The sequence below is a fragment of the Plectropomus leopardus genome, chromosome 8, assembly GCF_026936395.1.
Source record: "Plectropomus leopardus strain MGB_pleo_1.0 chromosome 8, ASM2693639v1, whole genome shotgun sequence".
NCBI lineage: Eukaryota > Metazoa > Chordata > Actinopteri > Perciformes > Serranidae > Plectropomus > Plectropomus leopardus.
Genome location: NC_142183.1, coordinates 21,563,266 through 21,582,282, shown reverse-complemented (window position 1 = coordinate 21,582,282; position 19,017 = coordinate 21,563,266). Strand labels below are relative to the sequence as shown.

Below are 19,017 nucleotides of genomic sequence, written 5' to 3'. Positions count from 1 at the left end.
GCTTCCTGAATCCAGCTCATCATCATTTCATGAGCAGGTATTGTACTTATACCTATTATACTTCGAGATACATGCTCCGCTTGGCTGTTCCCCCTCAGTCTCTCTCTGATTGATTGAGTAGATTAGACAGTTATATTGTTTATGTGTGTGCCACAGCCCATGTTACAGCATGCCTGGGGATTTTATTATTAGTTTGATAGTTTTCTTTTATTTATCTGCGGTCATCACAAGCGTTGTTGTTGTTTGATAGCATCTCTGGTTCAAGTCAGGTCAGCAAATCTGTTATTGCTGCTCCGCTGCAGGTATAAAAGTCTTAATAAAACTGTTGTGCTTTAGTCAGAGATTCTGTGCAACTCAGGATCTGTTTTCTCAGCTGAATAGGCAGTTGATTTGATCGGCAGACCCTGCAGCATGAAACCACACTGACAAGTGCTGTTATCTCTGCTCGCCCCCCTTCCACTCAGACCCCCCCCAACTCCCACGCTCACTCGCACATTCACACACACAAACGGACGCGCCTCATCCACGAGCACTATGACTTTCACCTCTGAGTGATGTCCATTGTGTGTATAAGGAGAGACCCATTACGAATCCCGAGTCCCAATGGAGACATTGTGTTGGCCGCCTTGCTCCCCTGTCCTTCAGCAGCGTCCTAAGATGACAGTAGATAAACAATGGGAACAAACAGTCACTCCCACCAGCATTGATCTGGCTCTCTCGGCCCCCCCTCCTCTCACCAACAACGCCACATTGATTCCACCTACACTCAATTTATATGAAAGCCCCCGTGCCCCACCTCCCTTTGCTACCAAGACTGACAAAAATGATAAATGACCAACCCCTTCCTCCCTCGGCCGCCGCCTCCCTGTGCCTCGCGCTGGCTGTCCGATGCACTACAAGCCTATTTCTCCCCTCAGAAATCCAATAGACTGAGGGCCCCTCCTTCCCTCGGAAGCGTACCTTTTTATTTTTTTGCAAGGTGGTGGTTATTCATTGCCTCAGGTCCTCGCTGTAATTTCCACTCATAAACATGCCACTGCCGTAATTTCAAGCTTGCAGGACATCCATATGCATGATGTCAAAGCATCAAAAGAGACCAATGAAGGAAGTTATTATGTATTTCAATTGCACACACCGTAGGATCTCCTTTCCTGCTGGCTGCTGGCTAATTGTCTGAGATGCCACTCAAAGATGAAGTCATATACGCAGAGCCTCCAAAGTGGGGCCAGTTATTTCTCTTTCTCTGATTGATCAGTAACATGATTGCAGTAAATTTAGACGTGACACCTTGGCTGTTTGGATCAGCCGTGGTTTGTAGATGATAACGGGTCGACTTCCCATCTTATTGGAGTTTCAGCTCGGTCTCTGTTATTTCTCTGTGCCGCTCCTGACTCCTTCTCAACTGCTAATAAAAGTCTGCAGTATACAAATTATGTCTTGCATGGTCTCCACTTTTTTTTTTTTTATTGTACAGATCCAGTGTCCCCATGCCTGTAAATGGGGCACAGAGTGTCTATAAATAGATATACTGTGGTAGCGAGCTGCCGGTGGTTATCAGCAGCAGTTGGGGGGCTCTGACTGTGTATGCATGCGCTGTGCTTTTTATGCCCTGTGTGGAGGTGATCGAGGCTATTGATGAAGGTGTTGGTTCCGCTCTCGCCACTTTGCGCCACCACCCAGAGGAATAATACCTCTGAGGAAAGTCTCCATTTCACATCTCTGCTACATCATTCCCTAATGACTCCTTCCTTGCTTCGTCTCCACCAGCCACAGTTTTCCCACAGCTCATCCACACTGCTTTTCACACTGTGAGGTAATCCATTTTACACTTCCTGCCGCGCTCAGATCCCTCCTGCCCGAGATCCCAGATCTAAAGAGGCCGGGTGGTTTGGGAGCCTATTCTAAGATGAAAAAGACTTTGAGAGCGCCATGTATATTTTATTCTCTGCCCTGTGTTTTTATTCATCTCGGTCCTAATCGTCCCCACATAATATGAATGTGTAATCATACCATTACGCCATGCCCGCTCAGGTTATTTTCAAGGAGGATGATATCTGTGTTGATGGGATGTGACATGATCTCCCCTAATGGGAATCTAAGGGTGGGATCTTTGTCTTTCTTGAGTTGAATACACAGTACAGAAATGCCCCAATCCTCTCTAATTGTCATTGAACACACTTTAGCTGTCGTTTCATTCCGCTCATAATTGCTCTAAGGAAAAAGACTGCACTCCGTTGTCTGGATTTGAAGAGGAGGCTCTGCCTTTTTGTCCCATTACTGTGTCGACGAATAACATTGCAATCATTTCAATTACGACAGCGCCGGGACCGAGGTCTTCAAGTAGGGCCTTGAGATGTAATTGGAGGGGCACGGGTGAATTGAGGAAAGGCATTTTTCTTCTGTGAAATTGCTTCAGTCTTGGGGACAGTAAATTGAGGTGCTGAAAAATGATGTGATAATTCAGCCGCATGGTTTGGTAGGGGAAATGGTCTGAAAGTCACTTTCTGGAGAATTAGAAGGCAAAACTACATTTCCCTCCCGAGTCCTCTGTCCTTCACGCAGTGGCATGAAATGAATTGATGAGACAGAGGGAGAGGGAAGTGTCGGTGTAAATGTTTGCAGCTAAAATGAAGCTGCCTGCTTGTGCATTCAGATTGGCTGAAGGGTGGGAGGCTCAAGCTGGAGTGAAAATACGGCGCCACGTTCCACGCTATTTCATGGCCTAAGCCTTTAATCGCAGCAGCCACAATGGATGCATAAAATGGAATTCAAATTTCAGATTGATTGATTCTATATTGATGAATGCCAAGGCTGGCTTAAGGAAAGAAAAAAAAACCCTGCGACTGTGGCTTTTTAAAAAAATGTAACCTCTTTAAGAAGGCGAGTCCTTGCTTCTCTCATGTGCCTGTTTGTTGCTTTAGATGTGCTTCAAAAGAAATATGAAAATTTGCGCTTTTTGAAGTTTAATCTCTCGCAAGGAAGGGTAGGAGGCTGAATGCAAATACAGAAATTTGCTTTAGCTTTGGTGCTGGTGCCGGAGAATTCCAGCTCAGTGGTCTTGTAGCTGTTGACAGTGGGTGAGTAACGCTTGCACCATTTTATAACAAGAGTAAAGATGCATCTCATTCGACCTCTCTCTCAATACAGCGTTCAATCCTCGCCCTCGTCGCTCTATTGTGTCTCGTTTCTTAATCCCTTCAAGGCATCTCACACAGTAACAGAGCTGCCATAAGCACATTTGGTACTGTTTGCAGTGTCGAGATTAACAGGATTACAGATTAGGGATTACACTGGCGTCATTCTTACCCATTGTTAACCTTGACCCATACCCCTGGTGTACAATTCAACCAGTCAGGCCAAAGTTGTTTTTGTCTTTTGTTAAGACCTGGAGTGTTTGCACAAAAGCTCAGTAATATTTGCCCAGGAATAAATACAAACAAAACCCACGTGCTTTGTAGCGAGGTAATTTGGATTCTTCTAATGAGTCTCTGGGGTCTCCGCTGTGATCGAGCCACTGTGGTACACGCACATCAATACACTAACAAAGACAGAGAAGTGACAACAACAGTAGCCTTTTGATGAGTGTCCTATGGATTACTGCCCTCCCTCTATTTCCTTCTGCACAGTTTCCATGCCTCTGAGCGCAACGTAACTCCGGCGTTTCCATGGAGAACGTGCGGTTGCCAGGGCCTGTGGTGATTGAACACAGAGGGTCATCGTTTATTTCTGTCAGTCACTGGCAAGGGGACGGAGGGGGCAGCAGGGGGAGAAGGGGATACTGTTGGGTCCCGAGGGGCTTGGAAGGTCTAGCTCTCCTTTAAAAGTTTATTTGTCGAAGGGATCACCAACGGCCAGTCCGACTCTGGTCGACAGTGTTAATGTACCGACTCTCCTCACAAGCCCCGGGATACTCAGTCTTATTCACACTTTAAAAGAAGTGCATCAGCAGTGTCGGGGGGGAGAAGGGGGGGACGTGTGAGGCTACATATGGCCAACCTTAGCGGTGTTTATCCAGAGAGTTGTTACAGCTGAGGACCAGGATCCGGTCCCCCTGTTCCTCATCGGCTCTCATTAATCTAGCAGTATGGTTCTGGCCTGCTTCCCATGATGTAGAGGGAGCAGGTTTTAGTGACCACCCACCCCGAGGAAAAGCATTAGTCTATCCTCTCGGCCGTCACCTGCTATTGTTTATGCCTCCACTTCATCCTGTCACCATCTTTCAGCTGCTATAAAATAACGAGGGGACTATTTTAATTGATGTTTTCAAAGCCTTGAGATGGATGGTCGCCTTAGGGTTGAATTTCTCGCTCATTTCTCCCGCCAGTCTGTTTTTTTTCTCAAGGTTTGGTAGTCGATCATCTTGTCTTTTCCTTTGCCTTTGTCTCCCTCTGCACTCATGCTCTTCTTTGTTTTTCCTCTTATTGGTCTGTCTGCCACCTCCATTGAGGGAAACTTTTAGTCCGCGTGTGCAATTACAGAGCTCATATTCTCTTTGAGCTCTTTCCATCTTTGAGAATGAAAAGGTTGACGATCAGATACGCATTAGTCTCCATCTGCCTCTCCCATATGCATGAGTTAAGACACTGACTCTCTTTGGCAAAGTGAAACACTCTGGTCTCTGCGCACCTTTTGGCTGCTCCTTTCCTTACGGATGTGTCTGCCGGCTACACCTCTCATCAGCTAAACATGAAATATTCATGTTCTCTTTTCTTCCTCCTCTACATTTTTTGCATCAGTTATTTTGGAGGAAGGAGGACGGAGATGTTTGCGGTTGTATCTTGGCTTCTTTCAAGGTATACATGGCACAGAAAGGAGAAGACACTTTAGGTGAGATGAGCGTGCAGACATTTGAGATCCATTAGCCATTATTCTCTTCAGTCAGTGCTATATCCTCATCTCCATTATAGTCTAATGTATTGTACTCTCTCTATTTAGCTGGCCCGATCTCAAAGCCGAAGCTTCACACTCGAGGCCTTGAGCTTTCCCTCTATTTATGTCAGCTGCTCTCTTACTCCCCCCCTCAGGCTGTCACCCTCTCTCTCCCTCCCTTCGTCCGTTGGTTGTATCTGTATCTCAGTCTGAAGGTCAACATTGGGAGGCGGTCATTGCTGCTGCGAATTGGGCAAGAAGTGAGGTTTTCTGTGCCTCTGCTCTGTTTGTGTTGTGTCACTATTTAATCTGCTCCCGAGCCCCTGTCAACGGTGTCATTAGAGTCACGGCCGAGCTCATTGTCTCTCTGCAGACGCAGATAACATGTCTTCATTCTGATTAATCATTAACCCGAAATTACTTTAAAATCACCTTCCTCTTTAAGAGTGGAGCTGAGTGTTTCGAAATAATTATTTCATCATCAATAAATTATTTTTCTATATCAATATACAGCTAGATGTATGCAAAAATGCATGTCAGCTTGATAAACTGATGATCAAAGTAATGAACTGTGGCTCTCTGTTGTGCATAATATAATAATATAATAGAAAAACTCTTCTGTGAAAAACAAAAGTTGTTTATTGCTTCAAATTTTTAACATAAATAAGTATTTCAATGCTGGAAATATAGTCTTTTTTTTTATAACGACCGGCTGTCTATGCAAAAGAAAGACACAAATACTTTTGAAATTGATGCTACATGACAAGTTAAAACAGAGAAAAAAAATGCTTTTGCTCAAGAGGTGAAGAACCCACAACTACCAGAATGCACTGTGCTGCATTGGACCAATAAATGCTTCTGCTCTTAAATGACTTCATGCGAACTCGGCCATTTGACACACTGGCAGCCAGCTGGTAACAAACAGTCTCATATTATAGTTAAACACTAAGGAGGTAAAACATTTGAGGCAAAAAATAGGCAACGCAGTAACAGGATCTTGGTTCATATTTGATCAGCACTGCGTAGTTTTACCGTTTGACCGGAGTTCGGTCTGAATTGGGGTGGATCTGTCTTTTTATCCACTTCTATAGTCTTTGTGTTTTTGGTGTTGGCATGGTTTAGGGCAATAAAATGTAGAAGAAAAATTTTGAAATACAACCTGTAGTTAAAGCATGAGCCAAATCCAGCAAAAAAAAAAAAACAAAAAAAAAACCACACACATACTACCCACATTGTTTTGATACAAAGCTTGTTGAAAAAAAGTCCCTTTAAACAACATTTTTTCTAAAGAAGATATCAACAAACATCACAATATGATTCTGCTGGTGAAATAGCTCTTCAATACCCCTGTGGCATTTAGTAGTGTAGTGACGTTTTACTGAGCGTGGGACTGTTTGGCGACATGATAAACATCCATGTTGTGATGGTTTCACACTGTTCCACTGATGCACAGGTGGCTTTAGTGTGCCAGGAAATGCAGTAATGCACCAGCAAAGGCGAGGAAGAAGAAGACTGCTTGTAAGTTAAGTGCAGGTTGTGAAATGGTATAAAAGAAATAGTTTCGCAAATGTAGACTTGAATTTAAAATATACTTTCATATCAAACATTTATATAAAATCAAATCAAATATGCATGTAAAAAAACAAATAATTGATAGACAATGGTAAACAAGCGCAACAGACAAAAAGCAACTACATTAACATGTTATGTCCAAAACAAAGTAAAAAGAGGCGAGGTGTTTATGTAGTCCCGTCCCTACCTCTAATCCATCAATACTCAATCACACACACCAACTCTTCCCCCCAGTGTCCATCCACACAGCTAAACCTTTGTCTTCTTCATGCATAATTAACAGCACTTCAAATTCAAGAAGGTAAAAATAAAAACGATATTTCCAAATCCCATGCTCTACCTTGCAAAAGTTGTTGTTTTTGTACATTAATTGATATTTTTTCTTTTGTTTGACTCTCTCCTGCACTCCAATCCACAAAATCACTCCACAAATTGTTTTGCACTTTTGAGATTGGTCTGAACACAATGCTGTTTCATTTTTTTTCCTTTAGCTGCCCTCTCTGTCCAAGATAAATGTTTCATATTGCCAGGAAGTAAATAGATTCTTGTTTTGTACATTTTTTGTGAAGTTCTAAATTCTACTAGACCTCTGAATTTCAATGTACGGGACTTTAAAAACAGACTGTTAGTGTGTTGCCAATATTCAACATTGTTTACTATCATAATGACTCCTTTTTTTCTAGCATGCATAATGATTGTAAGCTGCTTTTGTAGGTGTTGGCCCATACCTCCACGCAGTGATTCAAATACGGTAATACAAGTAAACCATACAAAGTGTACATTATTTTATGATCCAGAGTGTTTCTTGTTTTTCCCAGAACTGCGACGCTCCTGGCCAACTTTGCCTGCACATATTTATATGGGATATCCAGCACATTTCTTTGTCCAATATTACACCCAGAAATGTATTTTTATTTACCAGGATTTTTCCTGGCTGAAAATGAAGTGGAGGTGGTACCATCCTGATCATGCGCACACACGTACATCTTTACTGTGGCTTCAGCTGGCTCAAACAACTTTCTCACACGCAATGTATTTTAGGAGATTTTGTAATTATATTTCTGTAAGGTGATTTTGGTGACACAACACTATATGTAAGAGTGAAGAAATCCCAGATTTTAAGAAAAAGCACATTTTTCCAAATCAAGTGTTGTCGTATAACCAAAAGCAGACCATTGATTGAAGTGATTTTCAACGGTGTATAAGAAAGAGGTGTCACTTGAGTTTTAACAGCAGTTTGGTTGTGAGTTATTGATCCAGGAAGTTCAAATCTGTTTATCTTTCCAACTTACCAAATTACACAGAGCTGCATTCACAAACGCAGACTGCCATTTGCAACTACATTTTTTAAGTGCCACTGGTGCTATAACACTAAATTAAAATATCCAACATCAGAGAAAAGGACAATAATAATGACCGTACTGACTCTCTCTTGCATTTAGAGCACTGGTACCTGCTTTTCTGTGTTCCAGCCAAAAACAGATTACTTCTTTTTTCCTCTTTGGCAACGTAGGCAGTGCCTTTCCCGCTGTGCTGATTACGATACAGAGCCTCCACATCGGCACAATGCTGCGTTCGCCCTTTCAAATGACAGAAATCCATGTTTTCCATGAAGACACTCGTCAGTGTTGAGATGCAGCCACCTTGTAAATCTGCAGGAAAAACGAGGACAATTGATGATGGACAAAGATGTTATAGAAAGATTCATTTTAAGTCTTTCTGTAATATCATAGTCAGTTCAGTTTTATGTGCTTATGTTAAGATTACCAAAAATAAGTTTTTGTATTTCAAATGTAATCATTTGTTTATTAAACTCCAACCTCCAAAAGCTGCTACATATTTTCCCCTGAACATAAAATATTTGTGTCCTCTGCAGATGAAACGCATTTCAATGTTCTTAATACTTAAGGTGTCATTTATATACAGATCAATCAGTTCAGGAACTAATACTGACCCCTATGGGAGTCCGCTGGTAGTCACATGTCTGCAAAAACTGTTGCCAGTTGCCTATATGGTCTTTTAACCAGTTGAGGACAACACCTCTGATGCCATACCTTTTCATTTTATTGAGTAATGTGTCATGATGGTATTAAATCCTTTTTAAAAATACATAAATATGCTGTTATCTACACAACTTGTAATTTCTTCCATTAATTCCATTAATGCCATGTTTAATGAGGATAGAAATGCATTCAGCCCATTTGTTAGGTGTCATGCACTTAAATAAGAAACACTGAATGTAAACAAAAACTTTACAGGGCACCTTTTGGTTTGAAGAAAACAAGTGGCTCAAAGATCTAAATTTGAACTTGTACTTTCAGACATGTTATAGACTAAATTAATTAATAAAAAAATAACATTAATTCCGTAATTATGTGTTGCAGCCCAGGATTCACCTGCTATATAGTATTTATAATAATACATAATGAATTAATGCACAGCCCTCATAACTAACAGTTGTAAAGTGAGAAACCTCATGATTGGATGATAGTTGGACCTTGGTGTCATGTTAAAAGTTTTCTCCCCCGTCTCTTCTTCTGCTTGACTGTTTCCAGCAGCAGTCACTTCCTGTGCCTAATCATACTTTGATATGCCATGACACGAACTCTGGCTCCCTCAGAAACAAACAAACAAGGTACCGGGGGATATTCAAGCGACCAGGGCTGTTGGTTTTTGTCTGCTCGGCTGCGATACATTCTCTGAACGCCCACAGTTTTTTCACGGCCTCTCTTTACATTAGACTCTGCCTCCCTGCAAAGAGGAAACTTGGACACGACTCAGAGAAAAAGAAGTGTGATTTCATCCACTGCACTCGCAGGGAGATTTAAGGCATCCCGTTAAGCTTAGCTGGGAGGCTCGAGGGGGCAGAGCTACTCGCCAGAATGCTGACCTTGATTACATTAAAGGGACACTGTACAGGCTGGATTTCCCCCATTCAGTACTGTGTTTACATGAACGATAACAATAACAAAGTGTTGTCTGTTTGAGAATTGTGTTAGAAATAAGGTATGAAAGGATCTGAAGTTTATCTCCGATAAGGCTGAGAAAAATCAATAATTTATTGATTGGAATGCTATCACATGGATGAATGCAGCCCAGTGGATCCACTGTGCTCTGCATAGTATGGCCACTCTTGGATTTTTAATGTTACTCACCTTTAATTAAACCCTGGTTTATAGTATTACTAATAAACCCTATGATGGCATTGTCAAATCCAGTTTATGTCTAATTTGTGTCTGATGAGTCTTGATGGGTTTGGTGGTCACTGTTTAATGTCTTTGGGTTGAGAGGGTTGTGACTCTAATGTGGTATCCAGGGTTTTATAAAGGCTTGTGTGTGTGTGTATCTCGATAGCTCTCCAGCTGACTGGTCAGAGCATTTCCATGCAAAGGTAATGATGCTCCGTCGCGTTTCTCCTCTAGGCCTCTAAATGGAGAAATGATGTATTTGTAAGTGGCTAGCTCACACCGTTCCCATGCTGCGTCTTGTACTTTTTCACTCGGCTTGATGGAGATTGACTAAAGGGCTGGTATATTATGATCGGTCTGCAGAGGGTATGGGGATGTATATTGAGTGTGATAAGGGGTTTTCTCCCCATGTTAAGGAACCGTTGTTGCCAGGTCTGTCTGTCACTGTCTTCCACTCCTCTGCTCTTGGATCGTTTCCCTTCCATCCGCTTGCTTTTCTCCCTTCTGCTGCACTCCATTTCGGTCCTTGATACTGTTGAGGATTTGAGGGAAATAGAAGGCGAGTGTCCCCGCGGGTGATGGCTTCACTTGTATGCAGTCACACAGTCCTACTGGACTGAATCTGGAATTGGCTCGCCTCAAGGCTTTGTTGTCACTCACATTCTGCCTATTGATTGTGTGGAGGCTGCGTGAGCGAGCGATTTTTGTGTGTGTGTGTGTGTGTGTGTATGTGTGTGTTTATGTTTGTGCACACAGGGGTTAGAAGTGTGTGCGTGTGTGTAGGGGGAAATTGGCAGCTCTTACTTTGTGTAGGTGAATGCAAGGACTACTTTGGAGTGAACTTTTGGAGTGTTGGCACTGACAGTATACGCACGTCTCCCACACACAGCTAAACCCACTCGACAAAAGAATGCAATATGTTGTTTGTTCTATAGGCGCTGTTGCCTTGCTTTGAGATTTTGACATTATTTTCTTGTGTCTTTCTGTTTTTCTAGGTGAGGAGATTCGATCCCGAGGGATGGTGCTGCTGAGATGACCTGCGCGACATTGCTTTTCTCAAGAGATCATTCTCTAATCAAAAGAGCGGTGCGAAGTCTACGCGGGACATGGTTGGCAGGTTCACATGATGGACAGGTGATGGAGTCTTCCATCATCTTTCTCCACCAGTGACTCGGCCTGCCAGCCTTCCCTCTGAGGCATAAGTGTGTACCAGCGGTCCAAGGCCCCCTATTTCTCTGCCATGGTGACATAAGCGGCGCTGCAATATGAGGGAGAGCCAATGTGAGACCGTCTTTCTTTCTCCAGTAGCTGCTGCAGCTGCTACCTTAACGCCATTTGTGTTTAGCTCCATAACAAGACTGACTTTGTCGTGAATAACCCCCGCTCGCCGTTTTCTACCCACACTAAGAGAGACTGTCCCCGTATTGCTGGGCTTGTGGGGTGGAGCGGTGTGGCGCGAGACGATGCTGGGATGTGTGTCACGCCTCCGTCGGCTGGTCCGTCTCCTCCCCCTGCAGACCTCCCTCCTCCTCCTCTTCCTCTTCTGCACCATCAGCGTCTTCATCTCAGCCTACTTCCTCTATGGCGTCAAGCGGGAGCTGGAGCCATCGGGAGGGGGCGTGTCCGGGGCCGAGGGAGCATCCGCAGACTCAGACGACCAGAGGGTCACTCCGTCTCGGCTGCTACCTTTACGGGGTGTCTCAGGAGGCCCTGGGGTGGATCCTGGAGGGGCCAGGACAGATCCTGTGGTTCTGGTGTTTGTTGAAAGTCAGTATTCTCAACTAGGTCAGGAGATCGTGGCCATCTTGGAGTCTGGCCGGTTCAGGTACCGGACTGAGATCTCTCCCGGTAAAGGGGACATGCCCACATTGACAGACAAAGAGAGAGGGCGCTTCACACTGGTGATTTATGAGAATATTCTCAAGTACGTTAACTTGGACGCCTGGAACCGAGAGCTGCTGGACAAATACTGTGTGGAATATGGAGTGGGCATCATTGGCTTCTTCAAGGTTAGGACAACACCACACTCCCTCTTCCTCCCTCTCTCCTCTCCCTCCCTCCTCTCACTCACACCTTCTGCCCTGTCCATCTGGCTCCACCGTCTCTAAGGAGATGGGATTCACAGGGTTGGAAAGACCTGCCTGGTTTAATATCACTCAGTCCCACTGCACTGTTTCTCTCATCTCCTATCTATTTCTTGTTTTTCTTTATTCTGTAATCTGGTAGCTTTCACTCCTCTTGCCCAGTATCTTGTTTCTTTTTTTTTTTGTTTTCTCTCCTTTTGTTTTAGTTTCTATAAAGTCTGCAGCCTCTGTACCTCTTTATTTCTCTATATCTCTCTCACTCTATCTCTCTCTCCCTCTCCCTCTCTCTCAGTAATCCCAAGCTGAACCTGTTTGCCCGAGGCCTGTTTTCAGGTCTTATGGTTTTAATCACCATCTCTGAGCCATGGGAAGAATATAAAAAGAGATGTGGAGGCATGGATGGTGGTGCAGTGATGTTAGGCGGTGTAGGTGAAGGTTAGGAGCGAAAGCCTGGTGGGATTTACTGGCTATTGGGAGTGAAGGAAGTAGAGCGAGGGTGTGCATCCCAATGACCTGGACACACGGCACTGCTGCTCTGCTATCTAAACCAAACTGTTTGCAGCAGAACCCAACTGATAACTGTACGCCTAAAGCTTATAGCTTATTACACATATCTCTACAGCGCGTTTGTTGGCGGATAAGTAAGAAGAACTTGCAGTTCAAAAACTGCAGGAGATATTTTTGAGGTAAACAGTGTCACCATAACAGGTATATTAGTTTTGATCTGTAAAATGTTGCCTTTGATACATACCCTCATAATTCCTAAATGCCAGATTTAAAAGACCGAAAATATGTTGTTTTTTTTTAAAATGCACTGTGTTTTATGTTAACGCCTGAGGACCTCTTTAACAGCTCAAAAAACAAACTTGATGTTGTTTCATCAGCTTGGTGCTTAGTGACTTTCCTAATTTTAGTATAATTGCTTAGAAACATGATCTTGAACTAATAAAATGTTTCAGAAGTCCATTATAGAAAATGGCACAATACCTCTGTTTCTCAGAGACTTTGGCTCTAAAACATGATTACATACAACAGGTTTTCGAATTATAGCTGCTCCTCGAAATGTGGAGATTTGAATCATCATTCTGAGACCCCTTAGTCAACTCAAACGGCTTCATGTTTAACAGTCGTTTTTTGAATAGTTTGCTCATCAGCGCTCTGTGTAGTGAACTTCTGGGGACACTTTGGTCCCCAGATTTTGCTGCGGAGTGAGTGCTCTTGACTTTCATAATCCTCTTTGATGCAAGCAGTTGCAGACATGCAGGCAGTGTTATGGAGAGAGAAAGAGACAGCACTGTTAGGTAAGAAGTGGTGAATTTACAGCTCACTGCAAGTTAATACACTGCAGTCTCAGGCTTTTGTTTAATATCTAGTGTCAGCATAAAATGTTGTTGCGCATTAGTGATCTATAATTAGCACAGTTAGCTTGTTTACTACATGAATGCCACAGTCACACTGATTGTCCCACTGAGCCCAAACTTTAAAACTATACAGTATACTGTATATGAAAGAGTCGGGTACAGTCCTATTTCATACGCTCTCTAACTGTGCCCTACCAAGTCTATTTGGATTTCTGTTATTGGTGTTTTATAACAGTTTATTTGTAACTCTAACCAAATCATCTGAAATACCATCTTATGCAAGTGTAAAAACGTATTTTATATTTACAATTTTAGTTTAAGGCGCAATGGAAATCTGCCTTATGACCTTGTGCAGGCCTCCTTCTCGTGAACACAATATCCCAAGGAGGCCTTGAGGGGATTGACTCTAATTTGGCACAAACTCTCAATTAGACCTAAACGATGAACTAATTAGACTTTAGTGGTCAAAAGTCGTTGTGACGTCACAAAACACCCTTTTGGGCATTTTTGCAAATTATAACACAATTTCTCACAAATGGTAAATAGGATGGAGTGATGATATTTTATATCCAAAAGGTCTCAAAGGTCAACATCACTGTGACATCGTAATGCTCATCTCATAACAATTTTAATTTAAAAATATACATACACACACACACACACACACACACACACACATATATATATATATATATATATATATATATATATATATAAAATATATAACAAGGCTATAATACAGAATGGAAACATTGACTTTTCTTGGTTATTAGCAGAGAACAGCAGAATTAATTTAGTAAACATGAAGAGAAAGAGAAAGCAAGAGATCGCAGCCATCACTGGTGTATCAGTATAACGTGAAAAGTGCATTGCAAATGTTTTCAATACTCAGAACCAATATGAATTAATACATCTATATTTTTGACAACACAGATCACCAGCCAGCGCATGTCGGTGTTAACTTTATGAAATACATCTAACACCCATACATGCATAGTGGTGAAATTTCAAGTAAGATTTCGGTAGAAGTGCAGGAGGAAGTAGGGCTTGTGTAACTGTGGCAGTAGAGATGTGAGAGAATCAGAGAATGACACATTATGGTGGAAATTTCAATGAATAATCAGTGAACCCTCGGTGTTTGAATGTTAGAGGACACAGCAGGAGGTTATTCATTTTGACTGCAATCTCAGAGCTCAGCAGATTGAGCATAGCAGGTAGAAGCTGCCTCATGCCTTCACGTTTGAGTAGGCCTGACATTCCTTATTTCACACATGATTGGAGAAATTGGGGAATTATATCCAATACATTTCTGTCTTCATCACGCCAGTGTATGATGAATGTGTGTGATTTCTCTCTCTTGTCTCTGTCTCTCTGTTGATCAGGCCAATGAAAATAGTCTGCTCAGTGCGCAGCTGAAAGGCTTCCCGCTCTTTCTTCACTCTAACTTGGGCCTCAAGGACTGCACTGTCAACCCCAAGTCCCCCCTGCTCTTTATCACTCGATCCGGGCAGCCCCTGCCAGGTCCACTCCCCGGGGATGACTGGACCGTTTTCCAGTCCAACCACTCAACATACGAGCCCGTGTTGCTGGCCAAGACCCAATCAGCTGAGAGCATCGCATCAATGGGGCAGAACGCCGCTCTGCTCCCGTCTGTGGTGCAGGACCTGGGGCTCCATGATGGTATCCAGAGGGTCCTGTTCGGCAACAACTTGGTCTTCTGGCTGCACAAGTTGGTGTTTGTGGACGCCGTGGCCTTTCTGACAGGGAAAAGGCTCTCGTTGTCCCTGGAGCGCTACATCCTGGTGGATATAGATGACATCTTTGTGGGCAAGGAGGGCACCCGCATGAAGGTGCCTGATGTAAAGGTGAGTCTGTGCATGAGTTTGAGAGTGAATAAAACTTTCAGAATAGAAACTGAACCCACTTGGGTATGCATCAACCAGTGTTTTCAACAGCCCTTTGCGAAAATATAAAAATTGCCTCACACATGTGCTCCCCTCTGCCAGTCATACAGAACCCCCGTCTTCTCGCTCCTCTTCTCCTTTTGAATGTGTTCGTCCCAGTAGGCCGCTCAAAGCTGACAGGCCCCACTGCTCACACTGTCACAGAAGCTCCACAGCAATGAATATTTCAGGGGCCCAGAGACATACAAAGAATGTTGAAAAGCTCCTTGCTTGCGTCCCCTCAGAGCAGAACAGACCCCCCTCACATGTGGAGGCAGAGGGTGTAAGAAAGATATATGGAAGAGGCATCAAGCCTCCTCACTGGCAGCGCAACAGCAAGCTTTTAGGAACGAATCACACCCTGACAAGACGGAGAAATGTGCGAGCGTGAGAGAGGGTGTGTGCTGGGAGTTTCATCCAGCGTGGAGATCAAATGAAACAAACACCCGAATCAGAGGAGAGCGAAATATCAAACAGAATGAAGGAGAGGAGTGAGGCAACTGGGAGTGGATGTTGGATGTTTACCGAAAGAAACTTGCAGAATGAAATATGTATGTGGGCACGCGTGTGCCTGGGTGTTCACACTTCCTCATTAATGCACTCGTGCACCAGTATGAACGCAACGTGTATTGACTCACCTCCTTTCCTCCCACCCTTTCAGGCCCTGCTGGAGACACAAAGGGAGCTGCGCACCCATGTGCCCAACTTCACCTTCAATCTGGGCTTCTCAGGGAAATTCTTTCACGCTGGTGAGATGCAGCCTGTGAAAAGAACCTTTGCCACTGTTAATTCAAGCAGAGATAAGAACATGCACTAAACTGAAAGAGATAACACTTCTATTTTTTAATTCACATCATTTTAATTTCTCTACATTTCTTCTTCTCCTTCTTGCCCTGACTTTATTTCCTGTGCTGTTAATCTCCACGTGTTTCACTCTCCCTTCGCCTCTCTAACTTTCATTTCATCCCTGACCCCATTTCATCTCTTGCCTCTTCTTTGTCATTGTCTACTTCTATCTCCTCCATTTCCTTTTCACTCGTTACCCCTCTCCTTTCTGTTAACCTCTCGTCCTCATTTGTCTCCTCCCCGCTTTCCACCCTCCCTGCTGTGCCCAGGATCTGATGAGGAGGACCTGGGAGACGACCTGCTGCTTTCCTACGTGAAGGAGTTTTGGTGGTTCCCTCACATGTGGAGCCACATGCAGCCCCATCTATTCCACAACCAGTCCGTGCTGGCCGAGCAGATGTTGCTCAACAAGAAATTTGCAATGGTGAGTCAGTCAGTCAGACAGCGGGGGCGAAGGTCAGGGCACAGCTTTGAGTGAGCGCTGTGATCAGAGCTGTTTTTGCTTATCCTACCTTTCTTGTTCAAATAGGTAATGTTATTTAAGGTGTTGATGCTGTTTTTAAAGTTAAAATCTGTAAGATTTCTGTCCTGGTTCAGAAATACTTGGTCACAGAGGTAACAGTACTTAATAGTACAGCAAAGACTACTTGAACAGAGCGACTTTTGAATCTTTTCACAGTGCAGTCAAACAGAAAAAAAATAGTTGCAACTGTAATCTGATTTTATGCCTCAAACAGGAAGTTTTCCACACAACAGGAGGACAGAGTGCAGTTTGTTAGCTTACTGAGGTTAGAGATGTTCAGCCTGTCGCCTGCAGCTCCTCATCTAACAGCTCACTGTGGCAGCTCCTTCTTGTTCCAATACTCCCTTTGCAAAAATTAAAAGTGATCTGCTGACAGAGAGAGGACGAAAAAAGACATTGGTATTTCTTTCCCTTCATTTTTCGCCAGCTGAACGCATTTAACATTTAGCAGCGGCTGTATGATGTTCCATTTACATTAGCAGTAAGTTGATACAGCTCTTGTACAGCTGTGAGAAAGCAAACAGGAAACAGAAAGGAAAATTATGCTGGATTACACGCATATACAGGGTTTCCCACACATTTGTGGCTGCCCGCCACGATTAAAACATCTGCCGCCATGTATTGTTCTTAAATTTTTGGAGTTGGACAGTTCATTAGGTGTGCCATTGTTATATATATGTATATTGATTGGTTATGCAGTACACCACACTTTTTGAGTGCAGAGCCTACTCTGAGTCCAAGTATATTCTCACTCCCTGTGCAGCAGCTGCTGCTCTCATCCATTGATCTGATCAGCTCTGACTGTATCAACAGATCAATTATTCCCCCCCTTAGACGCAAAATTCACAAAGTACTGTGGAGAAAAAAGAAAAAAAAATCTCATGAGGAATTCCACCTGCACAAACATGAAGAACATGAAGTTTGCTGACAACCCGGGCGGCCACCTGACCCCCAGCTGCCGCCACGCATACATTCTGATTCTGTGAGAAACACTTAAAATGCATCGTTTTCCTGTAAAACCCTCATGTTTAATGAAGGTAGTCTGAATCTGGTGCCTGAGTGGTTGACCCAGCCTCTACCAACACAAAAAATCAAGGTGTAACCAGAGGAGATGGGCTACATGGGGACAAACCTCGGGTATAATGTCCAATAAATCCTCTTCCTACCTCACTCGCCCCTCCCAAACAAAGAATAACTAATAGAGTTGCCACGATTAGCTCCGGCGACAGCTGCAGCCAGTGGAGTCCAGAAGTACAGTCAAGATGTCGATGAAGATAACAAATCTTTTTTTTTTTTTCATTTTTGTATCATGCCTAACTTTAAAATGAGACCATGCTTTTTTATGGATGTTAGTTTTTTAGTGCAACAGACTTGTCAAGGCTTGTTCTTAGCCAAGAAAATGTGCGGGAATGCCTTTAGCTCTTTGCTTTTGCTCTTGATGTTGATGATGACTCGTAGCCTCTACCAACTAGTTAAGAGCAGTGAGGAGTCGGCAGTCTGACTGTGCAAAACAGTCAAGAAAATGGGTTTTTCAAAAAATTGTGAATTGCAGCAACCACAAGAGGTCCTTGAGGATTAAGTCAGAAATGTGCACAAAAACTATTACGGTGATAGGTCCAGTAGTATGTGAGATTAGCTGATCCACACCTTGCGGAGATCAAAATGTGGTTTGATTTCATAAAAATCTTATGGATTATATTACAGCTTTAGTATATTGGGAACATAATACGTTGAGCTTTTCATTCTCTCTTCTTCTTGCTCTTTAACTCTCTCTCATTCAACCTTTAGGAGCATGGGATCCCCACGAACATGGGCTATGCGGTGGCGCCCCACCACTCTGGCGTCTATCCGGTCCACATGCAGCTGTACGACGCCTGGAAGAAGGTGTGGGGCATCAAGGTGACCAGCACAGAGGAATACCCACACCTGAAGCCTGCCCGCTTCCGGCGAGGTTTCATCCACAGCGGCATTAGCGTAAGATCACTTTTCAAACATACCGGGCATCCATAAGGCCTCATTATCTTGTTACCTCTGGCCCCTTACTTCCCCTCCTCTTGGCTTCTCAACATCTATTACCTTTTCTGTTAATAATCCCTTTCAGGGTTCTATTTCTTCATCCGTGTAGGCTATCCTTCATTCATTAATTATCTCTCCATCTTCCACCTCCTCCAGTTCTTTTGTTCTTATTCTTCTCTCATGGCCAGCAGCTGCTCTTCATCCTGTCCATCCTCTCTGCCTCTGCTTTCCTTAAGTCTCATCCCTAAAGATACTGAGCAGAATCTTATTTTCATTTAGCGTATATCACTAAGACAACAGTAGTCCATAGGAAGCCAATCATCTCATCAGCTTTGCTGGGCTGTTGTATTCCTCCACAGTGTGAGATGGTAGTGCAGCCTTGCGTGAGGTACCTGTCTGAGCAGTGCTGCCCCAGCATGCCTCAACACCATAACAAAGACTGACATCTTTGGCAACAGCATAGCAAGTGTCTACACACAACCAATTGCTGAAATGTCAACACCTCCCCCCAAAAAACTGCACTCTATTCAACTTCAGAGCTCTGGCCAAATCTGAATAATAAAGTTATGAGAGCAGAATTAAAGTTGAATAGATTGCATTCAGAAGATTCAAAAG

At 43.4% G+C, this 19,017-nt stretch overlaps 1 protein-coding gene across 1 annotated transcript in view; it reads left to right on the top strand.

The window, feature by feature from the left end:
• The window catches only part of ndst1a (N-deacetylase/N-sulfotransferase (heparan glucosaminyl) 1a), a 56,828-nt gene that overhangs the window by 26,232 nt on the left and 11,579 nt on the right, over positions 1–19,017 (top strand). The window contains exons 2-6 of the mRNA XM_042493718.2: positions 10,625–11,638; positions 14,457–14,939; positions 15,679–15,766; positions 16,133–16,287; positions 18,175–18,360. Of these exons, the coding sequence (XP_042349652.1) occupies positions 11,093–11,638; positions 14,457–14,939; positions 15,679–15,766; positions 16,133–16,287; positions 18,175–18,360 (1,458 nt within the window). The 5' untranslated portion in view covers positions 10,625–11,092. The remainder of the gene's footprint in view (positions 1–10,624; positions 11,639–14,456; positions 14,940–15,678; positions 15,767–16,132; positions 16,288–18,174; positions 18,361–19,017) is intronic.